At 42.5% G+C, this 23,540-nt stretch overlaps 1 protein-coding gene across 11 annotated transcripts in view; it reads left to right on the top strand.

The window, feature by feature from the left end:
* Positions 1–23,540, top strand: part of LOC137358555 (R3H domain-containing protein 2) — a 226,811-nt gene that overhangs the window by 106,250 nt on the left and 97,021 nt on the right. For all 11 annotated transcript variants that reach the window (XM_068024522.1, XM_068024524.1, XM_068024527.1 and 8 more), the window contains exons 5-7: positions 1,406–1,495; positions 5,150–5,282; positions 12,385–12,463. In XM_068024522.1, coding sequence (XP_067880623.1) covers positions 1,406–1,495; positions 5,150–5,282; positions 12,385–12,463 — 302 coding nt within the window. The remainder of the gene's footprint in view (positions 1–1,405; positions 1,496–5,149; positions 5,283–12,384; positions 12,464–23,540) is intronic.

Here is a 23,540-nt window from a genome sequence, read left to right on the forward strand (position 1 = left end):
GAAGTATCCTGAAGTTCCTCCGTGGTGCAGGAATTGCAAGCAACAGGTCTGAGCTGCCCATCCATGATGTAAAAAAATACCTCTATTCTCTCTTAGAATCTAGTTAATCCCTTGTGTAAGCTATTAATTTAAATTAATGGCTCTAGACTTGCTGTGCACTAATACCCTTGATACTAGTTCCCTTATTGTTATACTGGACCTGTTTCCAAATTTTATTAATTAGTTAAATTAGTTAAGCTATAAATTTTGTCCAATATTTTTATAGTTTCCCGGTCCTTGTTTAAATTATTGCCCTAGTTTTTTTAAAATCTAATACTGACCGACCAATCACCTACCTTCTGTCCTCTGATGTCATTCCTTGCTTTTTCAGAAATGCACCATCAGGTCCACACTGCCCCAACTCTCTCTCTATTCGCCACTGGTGCCTCTGATCAGTTCTGCGCTGTTCCCCCACTAGCGCTTTCTCTTTTATTCCCGCAGTTGCTATTGATGTCTCTGATCAGGTCCGCCGTCTTGAATGTCATCCCAGTTAGCTGTTGAGACACATTTTTAAGTGACCTGTTAACTTGATGGTTCAGATTAGATTAGATTAGAGATACAGCACTGAAACAGGCCCTTCGGCCCACCGAGTCTGTGCCGAACATCAACCACCCATTTATACTAATCCTACACTAATCCCATATTCCTACCAAACATCCCCACCTGTCCCTATATTTCCCTACCACCTACCTACACTAGTGACAATTTATAATGGCCAATTTACCTATCAACCTGCAAGTCTTTTGGCTTGTGGGAGGAAACCGGAGCACCCGGAGAAAACCCACGCAGACACAGGGAGAACTTGCAAACTCCACACAGGCAGTACCTGGAATCGAACCCGGGTCCCTGGAGCTGTGAGGTTCAGTGATTAAGTGCATTGCTTTGTGTGATACTAAAAACCGTGCTGAAAATCAAGGTCCCAGATTCAATTTGTAGTCTCTGCTGAATTGGCCAATTACGGCAAGGTTGTCGGAGGGTTAAAACTCATTTCAGCATCATTACACCAGCACCTGCAAGTTTCCCTCCAAATCACAGCCCCTTTTGACTTGGAAATATACCACTGTTCCTTCATCGTCACTGGGTCAAAATTTTGCAGCTCCCTCCCGAGCAGCACGGTGGGTGTACCCACACCACATGGACTGCAGCTGTTCAAGAAGGTGACTCAGCACCACCTTCTCAAAAGCAATTAGTGATGGGCAGTACATTCTCACCTTGCCATCGACGCTCACATCCCATGAATGAATTAAAATAAAATGCTACGAGCAGGGGACAAAAATCAGCAAGGGTTACCAAAACCAAGATGTGGCTCAGATTGGCCTGTGTTTTCTCAGTATCTTTTAAAGGATTTTTTTCTTATTCCTTTCAGTCCAATTCTAAGTTAAAGTTGGTGCGAAGCCTTGCTGTATGTGAAGAATCTTCTCACCCGTTCACATGTGATGGGCCTCAGGAAATCCAGGTAAAACTAAAGGAGAAATGCAGTTTGAAAGAGGCTGAATGTAAAAGGTAGGACACTCTTCCATGAATAGACTAAAAGTGTGTAAAATGGTATTTCTGCATTCAGGATCTTCCAAATGCTGCAGGAATTAATCCAAACATGGATACTTAACTCGGGGAAACTATGCACTACATACACTGATTTTCTGAGTTTTTATCATCAGAGACTTTGCATGTGGCATATTGCCTTTATTTACTATTGAAATCCCATGGAGCACCAATTTCCCTAGCTAAGTTTTCTACTCCTTTCAGGACATGGTGATGAATATTCTTCAAAATTCCTGCAAGAATTGTGAGAATTGTTAGCAGAACTACTTGTTACTGCAGTGTTCATCTCCCACTTCCTGGTCATTAAAGTTCACTTGGTTTGTCAAAAGTTTGCTGATGTCGACGGTGGTCATGCCAGCACCTTAACACTTTTTATTAAGCTCAAATGAGAGGGAGACAAAGTACAACTCTGTCATATTTGTAGTTATTGAAAGAACTATCTTAACCTAATGACACTATATTGCAGATCAATGTAGTGTTTGTTTCCTATTCTGCCAAAGGCTTTAAGCATTGCATTAAGTGTGCAAGGCTAATTAACACTGCTGAAGTCTTCGGTCGATACTTGCATTGCCTCACTGGACTGCTGACAATATGACAGTTGCCTTGGGATTTGGGTCTGTATTCGTCAGGGAGACTTGAATCAAATGCCATGTATTATGCACAATAGAATTAATTGGGGAGGGGAAAATCAAAGAATCACAAGAGGCAAAAGAAAGAGGGTCGTCACTGTTCAAAACACTGCTTTTCTCAAGACTTGCTGGTATCGCACACTGGAGCAAATGGATTCTGGTGCCTCCCAGTCAAGAGTTGTCAAGGGCAACTAATCGAACCACACTCAGTCATGAAATAAACCTGGTGATACCAATAGGTGCATCAAGCAAGGTGATTCTGGCCATTCACTTTGAGGCATGACTGATCTTCTGTTACCTCTCGGGTGTTGGCCAAAGAACCCAGAAAATTTTATCTGCCAATTGTACTGATTTTGCCACCCCCCCCCCCCCCCCCCCCCCCGGCCCAAGAGATCTGTGAATGGCCCTATTTAATGGATTGGACTTCTGGTTTCCACTGACACACTCAGCACTTGTGTGTAATATAGGAATTTTCCCAAAATGTCTCGAAGCAAGGTATACCGCTGAGAGAATGTTGGTGTTGTGACCCATCCTGTGGAACAGTGGAATGCCTGCTGTTCTCTGATTTTCACTATGGGCATTTGATGGTGAAAGTTTCAAGGAAGCTGACAGCAAATCAGCAAAAACAATCGGGTTTTCCAATTTCATGGTTGGCTGGATTAACCTTTGCCCCTCCATGATGTGTAACGGAAAAGCTGGCGACAGGTGCACACTTTGAACTGACTAAGCAGGCATGTATGTATTGGATTGTTTTGAGGAAGTAGTATCATTCATACTTAAATGCAGAAGGGTTGGAAAGTGCCATTTCTGAACTGCACCTGCCTTAAATGGGAGTTACTCTTTGAATCACATGAGGATTAATGATTACCACTTGGAATGATAAATACCAGATACTCATTTCAAAGTAAACTGGAGAATATGAATTATCAAAGGTAGTAATTGAAATGTGATTTGACGTTCAGGCTTTTTTTTCCCATTTATAGCTTCCTTAATATTCACCTTTATACGTAAATGTCTGTTTTTTCAAAAATATTCTTTATCCTGACCACAGTGCTTTGTCATATTGTACAACTGTGCAAGTATTCTGCCAGATATTCCCTAGTGTTTTTTTTATTTCCTGGGCTAGTATTAAGCATGCTTGATCTGGAAACTTTCTTGTCATCCTCGCTGGTGGAGAGATTTATTGCAGCTCACTGTTTGCTGCCTATGACCTAGTTTCTATTGTTCTGTCTTCACTATAGAGGATACAAAAAACATTCCAGTAATAGCTGTAAATCAGGAGATGGAAGGAAGAGAGGAATTACAATCAACAGGGAAGTGGTACTGACCAAACTGATGGAGCTGTGGGCTGACAAGTCCCTGGGTCCTAGGGTTTTAAACGAGGTAGCTAATGAGGTAGCAGATGCATTGGTGTTAATTTTTAAAAATTTGCTAGATTCTGGAAAGGTTCCATCAGACTGGAAAATAGCAAATATAACCCCTCTATTTAAGAATGGAGGAGGCAGAAAATGGGTAACTTTAGGCCAGTTAGCTTGACGTCTGTCGTGGGGAAGGTGTTAGAATCGATCATTAAGGAGGCTATAGCTGGGCACATAGAAAAACTGAAGGTAATTGGGAATAGTCAGCATGGCTTTGTGAAAGGGCGATCATGTTTAACCAATTTATTGGAGTTCTTTGAAGGAGTAACATGTGCCGTGGATAAGGGGGAGCCTGTTGAATTACTGTACTTGGATTTCCAGAAGGCATTTGACAAGGTGCCACATAAAAGGTTATTGTGTAAAGTAGGAGCTAGTGGTGTAGTGAGTAACATATTAGCGTGGATAGAAGATTGGCTGACTGGCAGAAAACAGGGTATGCAAAAATGGGTCCTTTTCTGATTGGCAGGATGTGATGAGTGGAGTCCTGCAGGGGTCTGTGCTGGGGCCTCAACTTTTTACAATTTATATCAATGACTTAGATGAGGGGAGCGATGGCATGGTAGCTAAATTTGCAGATGACACAAAGATAGGTAGGAAAGTATGTTGTGAAGAGGACATAAGGAGGTTGCAGACCGATATTGATAGGCTGAGTGAGTGGGCAAAAATCTGGCAGATGGAGTATAATGTGGGAAAGTGTGAAGTTGTTCACTTTGACAGGAAAGATAAAAAAGCACAGTATTACTTAAATGGAAAATGAGTGCAGAGGGATCTAGGTATTCTAGTGCATGAGTCACAAAAAGTTAGTATACATGTACAGCAAATAATAAAGAAGGCTAATGGAATGCTATCCTTTATTATGAGAGGAATTAAAAATAAAAGTAAGGATGTTTTGCTTCAGTTATACAGGGCATTGGTGAGACCACATCAAATACTGTGTGCAGTTTTGATCTTATTTAAGGAAGGATATGAAAGCGTTGGAGGCGGTTCAGAGGAGGCTTACGAGATTGATACCTGGACTGAGCGGGTTGTCTTATGAGGAAAGGTTGAACAGACTGGGCTTGTTTTAACTGGAGTTTGGAAGAGTGGAGGGAGACTTGATTGATGTGTATAAGATCCTGAATGGTCTTGGCAAGGTGGATGTGGAAAGGATGTTTCCTCTTGTGGGGGAGTCCAGAGCCAGGGGGCACTGTTTTAAAATTAGGGGTCACCCTTTTAGGACAGAGATAAAGAGAATTTTTTTCTCTGAGGGTTGTGCGACTTTAGAACTCTCTGCCTCAGAAGGTGGTAGAGGCAGGGTGTTTGAATAATTTTAGGGCGGAGGTGGATAGATTCTTAAGCAAGGGAATCAAAGGTTATCGGGGGTAGATGGGAGTGTGGAATTCGAGACGCAAACATATCAGCCATGATCTTATTGAATGGTGGAGCAGGCTCGAGGGGCCGTATGGCCTACTTCTGCTCCTAATTCGTATGTTCGTATGCTCTACATTTTGACTGTGACCTCTGCCTGTACTTACTTTGCAGGATGTCATCCAACTTCAGTTCACTTGCCCTTCTGATAAAGAAGAAGAAAGACCCTCAAAGGATGGCTCTGAGAAAGAAGACAAGGAAAAGAAAGAGAAACTGGAGAAAATACCGAGAAAAATGCTGTCAAGAGGTCAGAAGCTAGCTTCCTGCCTGATAAGATTGAAGATTTAATACAAAGTTTGATAAAACATTGACTAATTTAAGTAAAATTAATTTTTAAATAGCATCACACTGTTTAAAAGCAATCTTTATATAATCATAGAGTAGTTGCAACACAAAAGGAGGCTATTCGGCCCGATGTGTCTGTGCCAGCTCTCTGCAAGAGCAACTCAGCTACCCTTTCCCTGTAGCCCTGCAAAATTTTCTGTCTTCCGGTGCTTCTCCAATTCCCTTTTGAATGCCCTGATTGAATCTGCCTCCAATCCACACTGAGTGTGTATTCCAGATCCTAATCACTTGCTGTGTAAAAATAATTTTTTTTTTCCTCATATTGCCTTTTGTTTTTGTGCCAGTCACCTTAGATCGGTGTCCTTGGGTTCTCAACCCTGGGTTCTGGTGAAAGGTCACTGACCTGAAATGTTAACTTTGCTTCTCTCTCCACAGATGCTGCCAGACCTGCTGAGTATTTGCCAGCATTTTTTTGTTTTTATTTTTGGGTTTTCCTTGATTTTACCTACCAATATTTTTCATGTCCTCTCTTTGCTTTCCTAACTTCCTTTTTTACTTCACTCCTGCACTTTCTATATTTCTCGAGGCTTTCTAAAGTATTATGTTTTTTGTGACTATCGTAAACTTTTTTTCTGCTTTATCTTACCCTGTATGCTTCCAGATAACCGGGGACTCTAGATTTGGCAGTACCACCCTTTTTCTTTGTGGGGACATGTCTACACTGTGCCCATAGAATCTTGCTTTTAAATGCCTCCCACTGGTTTGCCACTGATTTTCCTTCATGTAGCTGTATCCAGTCCGCTTTCACCAGATCACCTCTCAGCTTCGTAAAATTTGCCTTCCCCCAATTTAGAACTTTTACTCCTGTTCTATCCTTGTCCTTTTTCCATAATAATGGTAAATCTAACTGTATTATGGTCACTATCTCCAAAATGGTCACCCACTGCTACTTCATCCACTTGCCCAGCTTCATTTCTAAGACAAAATCTAGAATTGCACCCTCTATCGTTGGGATTGTTGCGTGCCTTCACATCCTTCCTGAAGTGTGGTGCCCAGAATTGGACAAACCAGTCCAAACCAGTGTTTTATAAAGGTTTATCATAAATTCCTTGCTTTTGTACTCTCATCTTTGGCCTCCTTGTCTCGAGAGACAATGGGTAAGCGCCTGGAGGTGGTCAGTGGTGTGTGGAGCAGCACCTGGAGTGGCTATAAAGGCCAATTCCAGAGTGACGGGCTCTTCCACAGGTGCTGCAGAAAAATTTGTTTGTCGGGGCTGTTACACAGTTGGCTCTCTCCTTGCGCCTCTCTTTTTTCCTGCCAACTGCTAAGTCTCTTCGACTCGCCACACTTTAGCCCCGTCTTTATGGCTGCCCGCCAGCTCTGGTGAACGCCAACTCTACCTCTATTAATAAAGTCAGGATCCCAAATGCTTTATTGACCTCTTTCTCAACCAGCCCTGTCACCTCAATGATTTGCACACATATACCCCCCAGGTCCCTCTGCTGCTGCATCCCTTTTAGAATTGTATCCTTTTATTTTATATTGCCTCACCTCATTCTTCCTACATAAAGGTATCAATTCACACTTCTCCGCATTAAATTTCATCTGACACGTGTCCACCTATTCCTCCAGCCTGTTTATGTTCTCTTGACGTTTATCACTATCCTCCTCACAGTTCACCAATATTTCCAACTTTAGTGTCATTTGCAAAAAAAAACTCATTGTCTAAAATTGCAGTGTTGAAAATTAAAGGATATAATTTAAAATACATGTTTTGGTAACTCAGAAATCTCATTGTGACTTTTTGGCCTACTCCTATTTCCTGTGTTTCCTATGTTTAAATCGCCTGATTTCTCCATTCATGTAATCATGAAGTATTTTTGAAATAACCCTATCTTTAAAAGAAGAGTGAGGTATGAATAGCATAGAAACCATTTGAATCTATCTAATTACATATGCAAGGTGTTTGTGGACATGTGGAGCGTTTTCAAAGTCAGCCTAAATAAGGATGTAATTTGGCTTCACATCGTTTGTCCATTCTGTACTAGTCCAGCAGAACTGAATTAATCAAGAGTGCGGAAAATTCATAGAAATTAGGACACTGGGTGGTTAAGGATTGCTTCTGTTAAGTGGTAATAGAATGTTTCGAGAACTACTTATATCAGTAGTTCACTTTGCTCTGTTATCATAAAAGATAAATCAGAAATCCGGTTCTAAAAATGAAAATTGCTTGGGTATGGGAGGTCTCGTCAAATAAATATGCAATGATCAGATTCGTTTGTATTTCAGTTTTACAACTGCACCAAACAAGATATTGGCCTGGTGTTAACCTCCCTTGTCCCCTCCGAATGAAAGAGTGCTGGATATTTTTGTTGACTTTGTACTCATCGAGATGAGGATGCCTGTTTTGTGGAATGGAACCCTGTACTACTTTTGTCGCCTTGTGTTAGCATCAAGCATCTCCAGGTTTGATTAGGACAAGCCACATGCAGGGTAACACTTTCTCTATTTCAAAAATGTGTCCTGAACCGATATTGAGAGCACCTCCAACTGAGCCATTGTGGTATTTCCCATTTTCCATCCCCATCATCTTTATCAGCTTTCAGAAAGTATCAATAATTGCTGAAATGTAGGCAGTTTTTTTCAAAGCATTCATGTCTGCAGGGGACATGGCTGAGACTGTCATTTCACAAAGGATCCTTATAGATAGCAGAACAAGGCCTTCATCCCATCAGTCTCAGCTAGATTTGAGCTCATTTCACTGACGTGAAAGGACTGTGTGCTTTAATCCATTGTTTTGTCCAGTGTCCATCTTGAATTGGTGAAGAAGGGCTTCCCCATTGGTTCAGTGGGTAAATGCATGGAGTAGCGTGCTGCTGAGCCAAATGGATCAAAAAGGTCTTGGGTACAAATACTGGTCTGTGCTGTGTTAGCTGTGCTCAGCTCAGGTGATGGTGCTGGTGCTATTATGTGGCTAGTCACCCCAGGCAAGAGAGGGGAAAAACAGTGCAGTTTGCACTCCTGATTAGTTATGCCAACTCCACTAGAAAGTATTTGTGCATGGACATCAGATGAGCATAGGATAAGGCTTGGCTGTGATACTTCCATTGATTAAATTGCCCGCTAAGGCCCCGTGTCTATAGTCACATGTGAGAAACGCCAGTTGAGTGAGATGCTGCATGACTAACAGTTCCTGCAGAATGAGTGCCTTCTGGCGAGGAGAGGAGAAAAATGGGGTAAAGAAAACCCATTTAGTAAATGCAGTCCCCACCACTTAAAATGTCCATGTTTAAAACTGGCAGTTGCAAATATTGTCAAAATTGATGGCCATTACCATTTGCATTAGCGTCAATTTCAAAGCTGTCGGTCAGAGTATTAAGTGTTCCATTTATTTCAGGCAAAAACAGCTGTGCTTACTCACTAAATATCCTGCATGGGAGGAATCATTGATCACATAGGCTGGGTTTCTCGAGAAAAGCATTTTCTTTTTTGTCTCTGTGTACATTTCCTGTACTTGCAGAAAAGTGTTTGGATTATGAAACTTTCTCATATACTTCTTTAGCTGATATGACTTGAAAACAAATTCGGAAGGAAAGTTTTTTAAGTGCAGATCGGTTAAAAGCAGATTCCGTATGCACTGAGAATATAATTTATAAAACAAGAAGGTGATGACATTTAGCAATGGGAGCTGGGTGAGTGACATTATCCAAACACGAGTATTGGCTCCTGGTGTTATTGTTGCTATTTGATCTATCTTGCTTAACTAGCTGCTTCTGTAAGAATTATAGGCGATGACATATACACTCTGTCCAAACCAATGTCATCAAAACAGGGCACTTTAATCCAACGTAAAGATAAAGTTGGACTTTACATTCCTAAAACTGTTGTTATAAACTGCTATGTAATTGCCAAAAGTGCAATGAATGTAAACGATCGAAGTGCATTAAATATTTTGTGTATTTGCATAAAGTCCATCAAATTTTATAGGACAATTGGCTGCTGTATTATTTAGGCACTAAAAATATCATAATTTTAGAAAGGTTCTGTTAGTTGTTATACCAGCCATCGCGCATTGCAGGCAAATGGCACGCCAGCTTGAGTGGTGCGGACTGTACTTGGTTAGACTGAGATGATTGCTAGGGCTGTTTGCCTTATGTTTTAATGGCCTGAACCAGATTGAGTAAACGAGGTGAGGTCTGAGCAGAGCACTGTATAGTTCAACTTGCCTTTACTCTTTTGACCATGTAGTTCAATATTCTATTGGCTTTGTTGATCTCCTTTTCATCTCATCAAGACGTTTTCATGAAATCCAGTCAAGAAAAACCGATGGGACATTGCAGGCCCATGAAAAGTTTCCATACAATGCTAAAAGATACTAATAACCCAGAGACCCAATTAATTGTACAATTATATATAGTACAGTGGAGCCGCAACCTTGTGAATAGTTGAGTCTTACTGGATGGTACGGCAATGCCAAGAATGACAGCCAGTACAGCACAAATAACAAAATAAACATCATGTAGATTTACTTGACAACAAAAGGTGATGAAATAGAAATATCAAAAGAAGTTGTGCAATGAGGCAATTTTTAATGCAAGTTTTTGTCCTGTGACAATTCAGTTGATTAATTAGGAGTCAGGTAATTGGAGTTCTGCTAATGAAGGATTTTTTTATTTTATTTTTCATTTTAATGTACATTTTAGAAAAATGGTTGCTACAAAAATAATGTTCAAAATTTTGGCCATTTGCACTAAATTAATTGCATAATGAGTTTCTGAGTTTGAAATTATTTACACCCAAATTCCTATAATCATTAGCTCTGCTTGCACATATATTGTGAAACTGCCCTTTGGGGAAACCTTTATTATAAGAGTAAAAGTTTCGGAAAAATTGTCACGTGTGGATAATTAATCACTGTTCAGTCAGAATTTGTTCTTCTGTAAGACTTCAGCATCATCATGTTGATGTCAACTTGGAACCCTATCAGATCCTGAGCTGAGCTTTCAACAGCATACCCTCTCCATCACAAAAACTCCCTGTTTTCACCTCTAACATCACCCCTACCTCAGCCCTTCTTCTGAAACCCTCATCCACGTCGTTGTCACCTCCAGACTGGACTACTCAAATGCTCTCCTGGCTGGCCTCCCAATCTCCCCATCTCCGTAAACTTCAGCTTGTGCAAAAGGCTGTCTGTAATCTATCCTGCAATTAGCTCTCAGCTCCCCAAGTTCTCATCCTCTTGTTTAAATCTCTTCACGGCCTCGGCCCCTCCCTATGTTCTAACCTCCTCGAGCCCTGCAACTCCCCACCCCCAGAGCTCACTCTTCCTCCGACTCTAGGCTTTTCAGCAGCCCCCCACAGCCTTTGTTGCACCATTGGCAGCTGTGCCTTCAGCTGACTGAGCCCTGCTCTCTGGAATTCCGTCTCTGAACCTCTCTGCCTTTTCAGCTCCCTTTCCTGCTTTAAGAATCTCTTTAAACCCACCTCTTTAACCAAGCGTTTGAGCACCCTTCCTTATAATTCCTCCTTTTAGCTCGGTGTCCATTGTTTTTCATTACACCTCTGAAGCACCCTGGGAGGCTTTTCTACATTTAAGGTGCTATATAAATGCATGTTGATCTTTTACTTAAATACCTGATAGTTTATTCTTGTTCTCTTGCTTTCTCCCCCTTCTGTCCTTAAGGCAGTGACACTGATGAGGAGTAACCTAACTGATTTTCTTTTGTTTGCCCTCCTTAGCCCAGGAATGCTGTGTCAATTTAGTGTCACGTTGCTGTTTTTTTCCTGAGATTGGCAAATTCAGCATAAAATGTGTGAGCAAGCTGTTTTGCCATGGTGGACTTCACAGTTGACCCAAAAACTGCCCTCAACTAATGTTTACTTTCCAAAAGATCATGACCAGAAGCAGACTGACTTTTTTTTAAAAACCTACTTCTTCCCAGTTCAGGGACACTGGGGTAAAATGTCAATCTCCCAACTTGAGATCAGCAACCTCTGCACAGCTCCTGGATTTAACCTGGGATCTTCCTGCTCTGTGTGGCACTGTGGGACATCACAAAAATATTTACCTTTTGCATCATCAGAGGCACCTTGGATTTTATTCTTTGTATAAAATGACAGAATTGTATAGTGGGGCAAGATGTTGGAATGTTGGAGCAAATAACCAGCAGAATATTTAAACATTTCAGTTTATTCACTATAAACAGCCTTAACGAGCTTGCTGCTCCACAGAATGTTAAGTCATGATCACGATCCTGAATCTTTCCTCAGCTATGTGATATGGTTTATCTGCTGGTTCATAAAAGAAACTCACCTAATATTTTTCACTTAAGATGAGGCCTGACGTGATGCTCTACTGCTTTTATAAACTGCTGAAACTGCAGATTGACTCAGTTTTGCAGCAGGCTCTATTAAACTATGAGGAGGTATGGGAGAACATTCTGACAGTGACTTCAATTTACTCCTAATCCCTTGTCCTGCTCGACTCCTGAGCAAGCACAAAGCTCTGCATTTCCTTCTATAAGTCCCTCCATCCCCCTCTCCTTAAAACTTACTTTTTTAAGCAAACTTTTCTTGGTCTCTCCTAATATCTCTTTTGGATTGACTTCCACTTATTTCTGATTATGTCTACGTTAAGTGCCTTGGGATTTTTTTTAATGATAGAGACTATATAAATGCAATTTGTTGTGGATAGAGCAGCTGAGATGGGGAGTTTGCCTCTTGGGAAACTGGTCACAAATCCACATCCTGTTGCTTGGACTTCCTCAGGGTTCTGCTTCCAGTTGCGAGTGATATTTGAACTCTGTTACAGTGTTATCCATGGCTCTGTGCCAGAGCTGCAAATGCAGTGGTAGAGTTCTCGTTCTTGCCTCTCAACTGTCAGCTGGTGCAGAACAGCATTGATAGCAGTCATGGAGCAGTAATGTTGCTTTAAATGTCTACCTTCATAGCTAATGTATGATCGCATGTGGAAAAGGAACAGAATAATTTTTTAAAAAGTTAACATATATTCTCAAAGGCAATTCTACTTCTGTTAATACAACAAATTTGTGTTCCTTTAACAGATTCTAGCCAAGAATATACGGACTCCACCGGAATTGATCTGCACGAGTTTCTAGTAAATACACTGAAAAATAACCCCAGGTAAATACTTTGCATATTTTTGAGCTTTTTTCCCTCTTAAAACTGTTCATGTTGGATAATAAAATGCATTACAGAAATACATAATCTCATCCTAAGTTAAGGTGAACTTGTAAAATGTATATTATTAACAGGAACTATGAGGTATTTATATTGGCATTGATGCAGAGTACAGTTCAGTCCTGGAGATCTTGTGTCTGTAGTATAGCTGAAACAGCAGTACTGTACGGTTATACATATTGTATCCTATTCAAGGCTGTTTTGTTCTCATGGTAGGTACTGTTTTATGGACAGGCAATTGCTTTACAGATCACCCAGGTTGTTAGTCAAGTGTGTGTATGACCTTGCTCTTCTCTGGTGGATTCCGCTAGCCTCTAAGTCTGGCTTCCCGACTACGCTCAAAAGTACTTCATTGGCTGTAAAGTGCTTTTGAGATGTCTGGTGGTCGTGAAAGATGCTATATAAATGCACGTCTTTTTTTTCTTCTCCAGAATCTGGTGTAATTTTGGGATGGAGGTGAGGTTGTGTTTTTGTCTCATAATTAAGGTAGCATAGTATATGGCATTTATTCTTTCTGCTGTTGACCATGCTGATCAGAGGGTGTTTTTTTTTGTTGAGTGACAATATTCATAAATGGGGCATGTATATGCAAGTCTAGTAAGCTATGTGAATCTGAAGCAGTCTGTAAATCTATGCAGGGATTAAGTTACAGTCTCAAACTCACTGTTAGATAATTATTTTTATAGTCTATAGTTTATTGCAATTCAATTTTCATTCTCAAAACTTCACATGGCAGGCACACTGATCATCACATCACAGCAGTGAAACAATGATTCTCATGATGTAATGTACAATAATATACATATCACAAAGTGTTGCAGACAGTAGATTGCCAGCGATGCACAATACATCGCATCTTGCGACTCACCAGCAGCCTTCAGTCTTCATAGGATTGAGCATTAATACAGGACTTTTTTTTAATATTCTCAATGTCGGTGTCACTGCAAGGCCACAGAGTGTGCCCATCCTTAGTTGCTCTAAGAAGGTGGTGGTGGACCACCTTCTTGAACCTCTGCAAGCAGTTTGATGCAACTGAGCTAGGCAGTTAAGAGTCAACTACATTGGTGAGGGACTGAAGTCACATATAGGTCCAGACTGGGTAAGGACGACCGGTTTCCTTCCCAAAAGGGACATTACTGAATCAGTTAGATTTTCATGACAATTAGACAGCATTGTATTTTCAGATTTTTTTTAAAAATTGAATTCAAATTCTCAAACTACCATGGTGGGTTTTGAACTCATATTCTCTGGATTATTGGCCCAGGCCTCTAGATTATCATATTGTTTGCCTTTGCTCCGTGACCTTTTGGTCAGCTATGTGGCCTGGTCCAATCTACACCTTCTCCTTTGTTATCTCTTGCCCCACCCCCACCTCACTCGCTTATAATCTGTGACTTTTCTAATATTTGTCAGTTCCAAAGAAGGGTCACTGACCCGAAACATTAGCTCTGCTTCTCTTTCCACAGATGCTGCCAGACCTGCTGAGTAATTCCAGCATTTCTTGTTTTTACCTCTAGATTACTAGTTCAGTAATATAACCACTACATTACCCTACCCTTTTTAACTATGCTTTTAGCACTTCATTACCCTTTCACCTACATCACTCTGTCTATACTGTGCTTTGGCTGCAGAAATACAGTAAAGTTTGAGGAAAGTATTAATAAACTTGGCAGTATATAACAGCTAGTAGTGAGTTTACAAGGCTGCAATTTAACGGTGGGTTATTCACATTCAGAGAGAGCGAGCCTGTGGGAAAACAGTGCCAGAAATGAACAGGTAAAAACAGGGAGTCAGAGAGAGCACTGTGAGCAAATCATCTGAAAAATCAAGGAGAGATGTCATAGGAAAACAGGTTGTTAATTGGTTGTTCAGAGAGCCCGGAGGTGAGGAGTGTGCAGCTGAAGGAGTTCGGAGACAGAGCAGCAGAGCAAAGTGAGCGTGAGCATCAGGGAGCAAGGTTTAAAAAAAAAACTACAAGCATCATCAGCACAAGGGAGGGTGCTGACTAGTGAGTTTGTTTTATAAGTGTTTCATAAGTGTCTAGTTTATTTCTGCTAAGTTTAGTTATTTAATAAAGAGAGACAAGGCAGCAATTCTCAGTCCTGGGCGACCTCCAGGATGCTTCTCATGTCCTGGACAATGGCATGTGCAGGAAGTCTTGTCAGCTGCAGCAGCTGGAACTCAGGGTTTCGGAGCTTGAGCAGCAGCTGACGTCGCTGCGGCACATTCTCAAGAATGAGAGTTTCGTTGATAGCACGTTTCTAGATGTGGTTGCCCCACTGTTTAAGGGTGTGCAGGCCAAGAGGGAATGGATGACAACCAGGCAGTCAAGGAGGACCAAGCAGGTAGTGCAGGAGTCCTCTGAGTGCATCTCGCTCTCGAACCGGTATTCTGTTCTGAATACTGCTGAGAGTGGTGGTTCCTCTGGGGAGTGCAGCCAGAGCCTAGTCTGTGGCACCATGGCTGGCTCAGCTGTACAGGGGAGGCAGGTGGAAGATTGGGAAAGCAATAGCAATTGGGGATTCTATAGTTAGGGGAACAGACAGGCATTTTTGTGACCACAGATGTGAATCCAGGATGGTATGTTACCTTCCTGGTGCCAGGGTCAAGGATGTCACTGAGCGGCTGCAGAGAATTCTGAGGAGAGGGGGTAAATAGCCAGCGGTCATAGACCACATTGGGACCAATGTCATAGGTGGAAAGAGGAATGAGGTGCTGCAGGCAGATTTTAGGGAGCTAGGAAAGAAACTACCCAAAGTAATCTCCAGATTACTCCCTATGCCATGTGCTAGTAAGTATCGACTAGGAGGATAGAGCAGATGAATGCGTGGCTGGAGAGTTTGTGCATGAGGGAGGGCTTTAGATTCCTAGGACATTGGGACTAGTTCTTGGGGAGATGGGGCATGTACAGGCTGAACAGGTTGCACCTGAACAGAGCTGGGACCAATGTCTTTGCGGGGCGGTTTCTTCTTGCTATTGGGAAGGGTTTAAACTAATTTGGCAGGAGGATGGAAACCTGGAGAAAACATGAAAGAGACAGACAGCGCTAGAATAAGAAATATTAGGTGGCGTCAGAGTAAGGGGAAATGTAACAAGGCCTAAATTGGGTTTACTGTGCATGCATCTAAACCTAGAGTGTAGTGAGAAAGGTTGGTGAGCTGCAGGCACAGGTAGCCACATGGGAATATGATGTTGTGGCAAATAGCATAGAGCAGATGAATGTATGGCTGGAGAGTTGGTGCATAAGGGAGGGCTTGCAGAACAGTTCCCACAAACAACAATATGATGACGACCAGATAATCTGTTTTTTGTGATGTTGGTTGAGGTGCATACAGTGTATGTATGTGAATGCATGGAGCATGGTATATAAGGTTGGTGAGCTGCAGGCGCTGATAGCCATGTGGGAATATGCTGTTGTGGCAATAAAGGAGATCTGGCTCAAAAACGGGCAGGACTAAATATTCCTGGATGCAAGGTGTTCAGGAAAGATAGGGAAGAAAAGAAAGGAGGAGGGGTGGCAGTATTGACTAAAGAGAATATTACAGTGTTGGAGCACAAGGCTGTCCTAGAGGGGTCAAGGACAGAATCTATTTGGTTAGAGCTAAGAAACAATCGAGATACCATTACACTACTGGACGTGTATTCTATAGGCCACCAACTCGTGCAAAAGATATAGAGGAACAAATTTGGAAGAAAATTACAGAGAGGTACATAAACTATAGAGTAGTTACAATCGGGGATTTCAGGTATCCTAATATAGACTGGGATAGTAATAGTGTAAAGGGCAAAGATGGGAAAGTGTTTTTGAACCGTTTTCAGCAGTATTTTCTAGATTAGAATGCTTCTGGTCCAATGAGGAAGGAGGCATTGCTGGATCTGGTTCTGGAGAATGAGGTGGGTCAAGGGAACCAAGTGTCAGTAGGGGAACATTTAGGGGACAGTGATCACAGTCTCATAAGGTTTAAGTTACCTATGGAAAAGAACAAGGAGCAATCCAGAGTAAAAATAATTAACTGGGGGAGGGCTAATTTCAGTGGGGTGAGAATGTATCTGGCCCAGGTAAATTGGAATCAAAGATTGGCAGGCAAAACTGTGATGGAACAATGCACTGCTTTTAAAGAGGAGATGGTTTGGGTACAACTGAGGTACGTTCCCATGAAGGGGAAGGGTAGGACGAACAAAGCCAGACCTCACTGGATGACAAAAGAGATAGAGAGTAGGATGAAGCAGAAAGGCTGGCTGTACTTAAAGTTCAGAAGTCACCAGGACCAGATGGGATGCATCCGATAATACTGAGGGAAATGAGGGTGGAAAATGCGGAGGCACTGGCCACAACCTTCCGCTCCTCCTTAGATACAGGGGTGGTGCCAGACGACTGGAGAATTGCAAATGTTACACCCTTGTTCAAATAAGTGTTTAAGGATAAGTCCAGCAACTACAGGCCAGTCAGTTTAACCTGGGTGGTGGGAAAGCTTTTAGCAATGATAATCCCAGACAAAATTAAGTCACTTGGATAAATGTGGATTAATTAAAAGAAAGCCAGCAAGGATTTCATAAGGGCAAATCATGTTTAACTAACTTGATTGAAATTTTTGATGAGGTAACAGAGGATTGATGAAGATGATGTGGTTGATATGGTGTACCCAAAAGGCATTTGATAAAGTCCCACATAACAGGCCTGATGGCAAAGTTGAAGCCCATGGAATAAAAGGGACAAGGGCAGCATGGATACTAAGTTGACCCAGTTGACAGGAAACAGCAGTGGTGAATGGTTGGTTGTTTTTCGGACTAGTGGAAGGTATATAGTGGTGTTCCCCAGGGGTCAGTACTTGGACCACTGCTTTTCTTGATCTATATTAATGACTTGGACATGGGTATGCAGAGCACAATTTCAAAATTTACAGACAACACAAAACTTGGAAGTATTGTGAATTGTGAGGAGGATGGTGATGGACTTCAAGAGGACGGAGACAGGCTGGTGGGATGGGTGGACACGTGGCAGATGAAATTTAATGTCGAGAAGTGTGAAGTGATACATTTTTGTAGGAGGAATGAGGAGAGGCAATATAAAATAAAGGATACAATTCTAAAAGGGTGGAGGAGCAGAGGGACCTGGGAGGGGGGTATATGTGCGCAAATCATTGGTGGCAGTGCAGCGTGAGAAATTGGTGTTAATTGTTTATCAATTGTGTTTAATTATATGCAGGTGAAGGGCATTAATTGGGGTTTCACGAGCACATATAAAGAGAGACTTACAGAAATTGTGGTGTCGTTGCATTAGGGGATATATGCTTGTACTGTTTCACTCTGTAAATAAATGTTAGACTGAGTAAAGATTGGCTCCAGTACTGTCCTTCACCAACTGCCCTTTCTGGAATATAACATATAAGATCCTGGGCTTTATAAATAGAGGCATGGAGTACAAAAGCAAGAAGTTATGGTGAAACTTTACAAAACACTGGTTCGGCCTAAACTGCAGTATTGTGTCCAGTTCTGGGCACCACACTTTCAGAAGGATGTGAAGGTATTGGAGAGGGTACAGCAAATATTTATGAGAATGGTTCCAGAGATGAGAGATTTGAGATACGTGGATAGATTGGAGAAGCTGGGGTTGTTCTGCTTTGAAGAGAAGGGTTGAGAAGAGATTTGATAGAGGTGCTCAAAATCATGAGGGGTCTAGACAGAGTACATAGGGAGAAACTGTACCCATTGGTGGAAGGGTCAAGAACCAGAAGATACCGATTTAAAGTGACTGGCAAAAGAACCAGAGGCAACATGAGGAAAACTTTCTTATGCAGCGAGTTGTTAGGATCTGGAATGCAGCGCCTGAGAATGTGGTAGAGGCTGATTCAATTATGGCTTTCAAAAGCCAATTGGATAATCTGAAGAGAAAAGATGTTCAGGGCTATGGGGAAAAAGTGGAGGAGTGGGACTAGCTAAGTTGCACTTGTGGAGAGCTGACACAGACACGAATGGCCGCCTTCTGTGCTGTAACTATTCTATAACTGTCTGAACATATAGATTTTTTTTTAATTGGCCAATTTCTTATTACTGCAAGTTTTAACTGGAACTACTTTGTTTCGACAAGCACCATTGTAGGACCCAAGCTTTGAGGTGAATAGTACAAAACTGCCTGTGACAGGTGATGGGACACTGAGAGTTGAAGAGTGAGTAGTGTTTCGACCAGGGGAGAAAGGGGTCTAGGGGTTCTCTATCAGCCTTTGCCTAGTTGAACCGTAACAGGGTTTAATTTTAAAAACACGGTGTTTTAGCTCCCCCCTCAGTGAATCCTTGTTCACTGCTTTCCAATTGTAAGGCAAAAAATCAATCAGACAGGTTTTCTTACATTTAAACAAGAAAGGTGGAAGTTTATTAACCTTAAATTCTAATGCGGTTAACGACCCCAAGTACATGACGCGGCCACGCTAGCATGCATACGCGTTAAATAGACATGCAGATAGAGACAGAAAAAGTAGAAAGAATAAAGGGGAAATGTTTAAGGCAATAGCTGGGTTGTAATTACAGTCCTTTGAGTTTGAAGCGGAGTCTTTGGTTTCCAGTAAGTCTTGCTGTTCGTTAGGGCTCAGTGCACGCTTTAACTTGTTTCAATGTAGGAGTCTTCTCTCTTGAGCTTTAAGTGACTTCACTGGATCTGGAGGTTTGTGAGAAAGCGAGAGAGCGCCAGCCAGGAGAGAGGCTGTCTTGTTCTAGGTTCAGTTGCAATCTACCGTCTCTTCAAACTGTCCTGGGTGTAGTTCAAAAAGCCTGGCCCAGTGGGTTAGTCATGTGACCAGCTGGTTTAACCACTCCTGCGTTTGTGGATTCTCCATCTTAGCAGACATTGGAATGCAAGCTTTCTTACACCTGCAATGTCTGGTGATCAGAATCCATTTAGGTTAATTGGACCAGGGAGTAGTTGCTTTGTCTCTCCAAGCACTGTCTCTTAGTATGCAAATGTCCTCCAGCCAAATGTCTGGTGATCTCTTTAAGCAAGACGTCTCTTCACTCCAACAACAGTTTAAAAATTAATGTTCGTATGATGAAATTACTATGTCTAATTCTTAGTAGGTGGGGATCTTCATGACAGTAGTTACTGCTGTCGCAGTCAGCAAAGCATCCCATTTAGCTGCTATTTGTTAGCCAAAAATGGAGTGCAGAGCACAGAGTGTAAATGTAGCCTATTCTGAGGCAAATCATTTACATGACTTATTCATTCCTTTCCTGGACATGATTATAGATGTGATATGTTCAGTAGCTTGGAGTGATTCTATTTTTATTAGAGGTAACATAGCCCGTTAGCTTAAAGAGAAACTTCGCAGTGTCCTAAATCTCATCCAGTGCAAATTGGAAGTAAGGTAGGACATAAAATATGAACATAATAGGCAGAAATAAGTGCATCAGACTATCTGCATTGTATGCAGGTGCGATAACAAAATAAACAGAGCAGCAGCTTGTGGCAATTTGAATAATTCTGTCTTTATTTTCTATGGTTCTTTTTTCAATAAGAAATTGAAAATGGAAGCTGCCCTTCCTTACCAAGCTTAAAAATGATGACTGAGGGAAAACAACTGATAAAAGGAATCTCTTTGAAGGCCAGGGAATGAGTTTAGACTTGCCAATGTGGACAACTTGGTAGATAGTGATAGAGATTAGAGATGTAGAGTCATTATGGCACAGAAGGAGGCCATCTGGCCTATCGAGTCAATGCCAGATCTCTGTAGAGCAATCAGACCTATTCCCCTGCTCTATCCCCGTTGTCTGGTGTTTATTTTCCTGAAATGCACATCCAATTTCCTTTTGAAATCATTCATCATCTCTGCTTTCGCCATCCTCATAGGCAGCGAGTTTCAGGCCATTACCACTCTTGGTTTAAAAAAGGTTCTTCCTCACATCCCCTGCATCTGTTGCCCAAAACCTTAAATCTGTGGCCCCGAGTCCTTGTACCATCAGCTAATGGGAACAGCTTTTCTTTGCCTACCTTATCTAAAACTGTCATAATCTTGTACACCTCGATCTCTTTTGCTGCAAGGAGAACGACCCTAGCTTCTCCAACCTAACCTTGTAGCTAAAATCCCTGGAACCATTCTGGTAAATCTCCTCTGCACACTCACATCCTTCCGAAAGTGTGGTGTTGAGAACTGGGTACGATACTCTAGTTGTGGCCGAACCAGTTCTTTATAAGGGTTCAACATAACTTCCCTGCTTCTGTCCTCGTATCTCTAGCTATGAAGCCCAAGATCCCATATGCTTTGCTAATTACACTCTCAATATGTCCTGCCACCTTCCAAGATCTATGCACATGAATGCCCAGGTCCCTCATTCCATGTAAACTCTTTAGAACTGTGCCATTAAGTCTATATTGCCTTTCCCTATCCCCTCTGTCAAAATGCATCACATCACACTTCTTTGTATTAAATTCCATCTGCCACTTGTCTATCCGTTCTGCTAGCCTATGTCCTGTTGCAGTCGATTGGTATAATCCTCGCTGTTTGCCATACTTCCAAGTTTGGTGTCATTGGCAAATTTTGAAATTTTACTCTGTATTGCAAAATCTAAGTTAGTTATATATGTGGTCCTAGCACTAGAACACCACTGTACCATCCTCCAGTCTGAAAAACAACTTGCCTTTTTCTGTCCTTAAGCCAATTTTTTTATCGAAACTGACACTGACCCTCCTATTCTATGAGCCTTAATTTTGTTAACCAGCCTTTTCTTACAATCCATATAGACAAAATCCATTGCTTTCCCTTAGAGAGCGAGAGAGATACAGCACTGAAACAGGCCCACCGAGTCTGTGCCGACCAACAACCACCCATTTACCAATTCTGGTCGCCACACTACCAGAACGACGTGGAGGCTTTGGAGAGGGTACAGAGGAGGTTTACCAGGATGTTGCCTGGTCTGGAGGGCATTAGCTATGAGGAGAGGTTGGAAAAACTCAGATTGTTTTCACTGGAATGACGGAGGTGGAGGGGCGACATGATAGAGGTTTACAATGTTATGAGTGGCATGGACAGAGTGGATAGTCAGAAGCTTTTTCCCAGGGTGGAAGAGTCAGTTACTAGGGGACATAGGTTTATGGTGCGAGGGGCAAAGTTTAGAGGGGATGTGCGAGGCAAGTTTTTTTACACAGAGGGTGGTGAGTGCCTGGAACTTGCTGCCAGGGGAGGTGGTGGAAGCAGATACGATAGCGACGTTTAAGAGACATCTTGACAAATATATGAAAAGGAAGGGAATAGAGGGATATGGGCCCCGGAAGTGCAGAAGGTGTTAGTTTAGGCAGGCATCAAGATCGGCGCAGGCTTGGAGGGCCGAATGGCCTGTTCCTGTGCTGTACTGTTCTTTGTTCTTTATACTAATCCTACATTAATCCAATATTCCCTGCCACATCCCCACCATTCTCCCACCACCTACCTACACTCGGGGCAATTTACAATGGCCAATTTGATTTAGATTTAGAGATACAGCACTGAAACAGCCCCTTCAGCCCACCGGTTCTGCCGACCATCAACCACCCATTTATACTAATCCTACACTAATCCCATATTCCTACCACATCCCCACCTATCCCTATACTTCCCTACCACCTACCTATACTACATCTTTGGCCTCCTTATCTCGAGAGACAATGGGTAAGCGCCTGGAGGTGGTCAGCAGTGTGTGGAGCAGCGCCTGGAGTGGCTATAAACGGCAATACTAGAGTGACAGACTCTTCCACAGGTGCTGCAGAAAAAATTGGTTGCTGGGGCTGTCTTTTTTCCTGCCAACTGCTAAGTCTCTTCGACTCGCCACACTTTAGCCCCGCCTTTATGGCTGTCCGCCAGCTCTGGCGAACGCTGGCAACTGACTCCCACGACTTGTGATCAATGTCACAGGACTTCATGTCGAGTTTGCAGACGTCTTTAAAGCGGAGACATTGACGGCCGGTGGGTCTGATGACAGTGATGAGCTCACTGTACAATGTGTCTTTGGGGATCCTGCCATCTTCCATGCGGCTCACATGGCCAAGCCATCTCAAGCGCCGCTGACTCAGTAGTGTGTATAAGCTGGGGATGTTGGCCGCCTCGAGGACTTCTGTGTTGGAGATACGGTCCTGCCACCTGATGCCAAGTATTCTCCGGAGGCAGCGAAGATGGAATGAATTGAGACGTCGCTCTTGGCTGGCATACGTTGTCCAGGCCTCGCTGCCATAGAGCAAGGTACTGAGGACACAGGCTTGATACACTCGGACTTTTGTGTTCCGTGTCAGTGCGCCATTTTCCCACACTCTCTTGGCCAGTCTGGACATAGCAGTGGAAGCCTTTCCCATGCGTCTGTTTAATTCTGCATCTAGAGACAGGTTACTGGTGATAGTTGAGCCTAGGTAGGTGAACTCTTGAACCACTTCCAGAGTGTGGTCGCCAATATTGATGGATGGAGCATTTCTGACGTCCTGCCCCATGATGTTCGTTTTCTTGAGGCTGATGGTTAGGCCAAATTCATTGCAGGCAGCCGCAAACCTGTCGATGAGACTCGGCAGGCACTCTTCAGTGTGAGATGTTAAAGTAGCATCGTCAGCAAAGAGGAGTTCCCCGATGAGGACTTTCCGTACTTTGGACTTCGCTCTTAGACGGGAAAGGTTGAATAACCTGCCACCTGATCTTGTGTGGAGGAAAATTCCTTCTTCCGAGGACTTGAACGCATGTGAAAGCAGTAGGGAGAAGAAAATCCCAAAAAGTGTGGGTGCGAGAACACAGCCCTGTTTCACGCCACTCAGGATAGGAAAGGGGTCTGATGAGGAGCCACCATGTTGAATTGTGCCTTTCATATTGTCATGGAATGAGGTGATACTTAGTAGCTTTGGTGGGCATTCAATCTTTTCTAGTAGTCTGAAGAGACCACGTCTGCTGACGAGATCAAAGGCTTTGGTGAGATCAATGAAAGCAATGTAGAGGGGCATCTGTTGTTCGCGGCATTTCTCCTGTATCTGACGAAGGGAGAACAGCATGTCAACGGTCAATCTCTCTGCACGAAAGCCACA

This window comes from Heterodontus francisci, chromosome X (genome assembly GCF_036365525.1).
Source record: "Heterodontus francisci isolate sHetFra1 chromosome X, sHetFra1.hap1, whole genome shotgun sequence".
Classification (NCBI taxonomy): Eukaryota; Metazoa; Chordata; class Chondrichthyes; order Heterodontiformes; family Heterodontidae; genus Heterodontus; species Heterodontus francisci.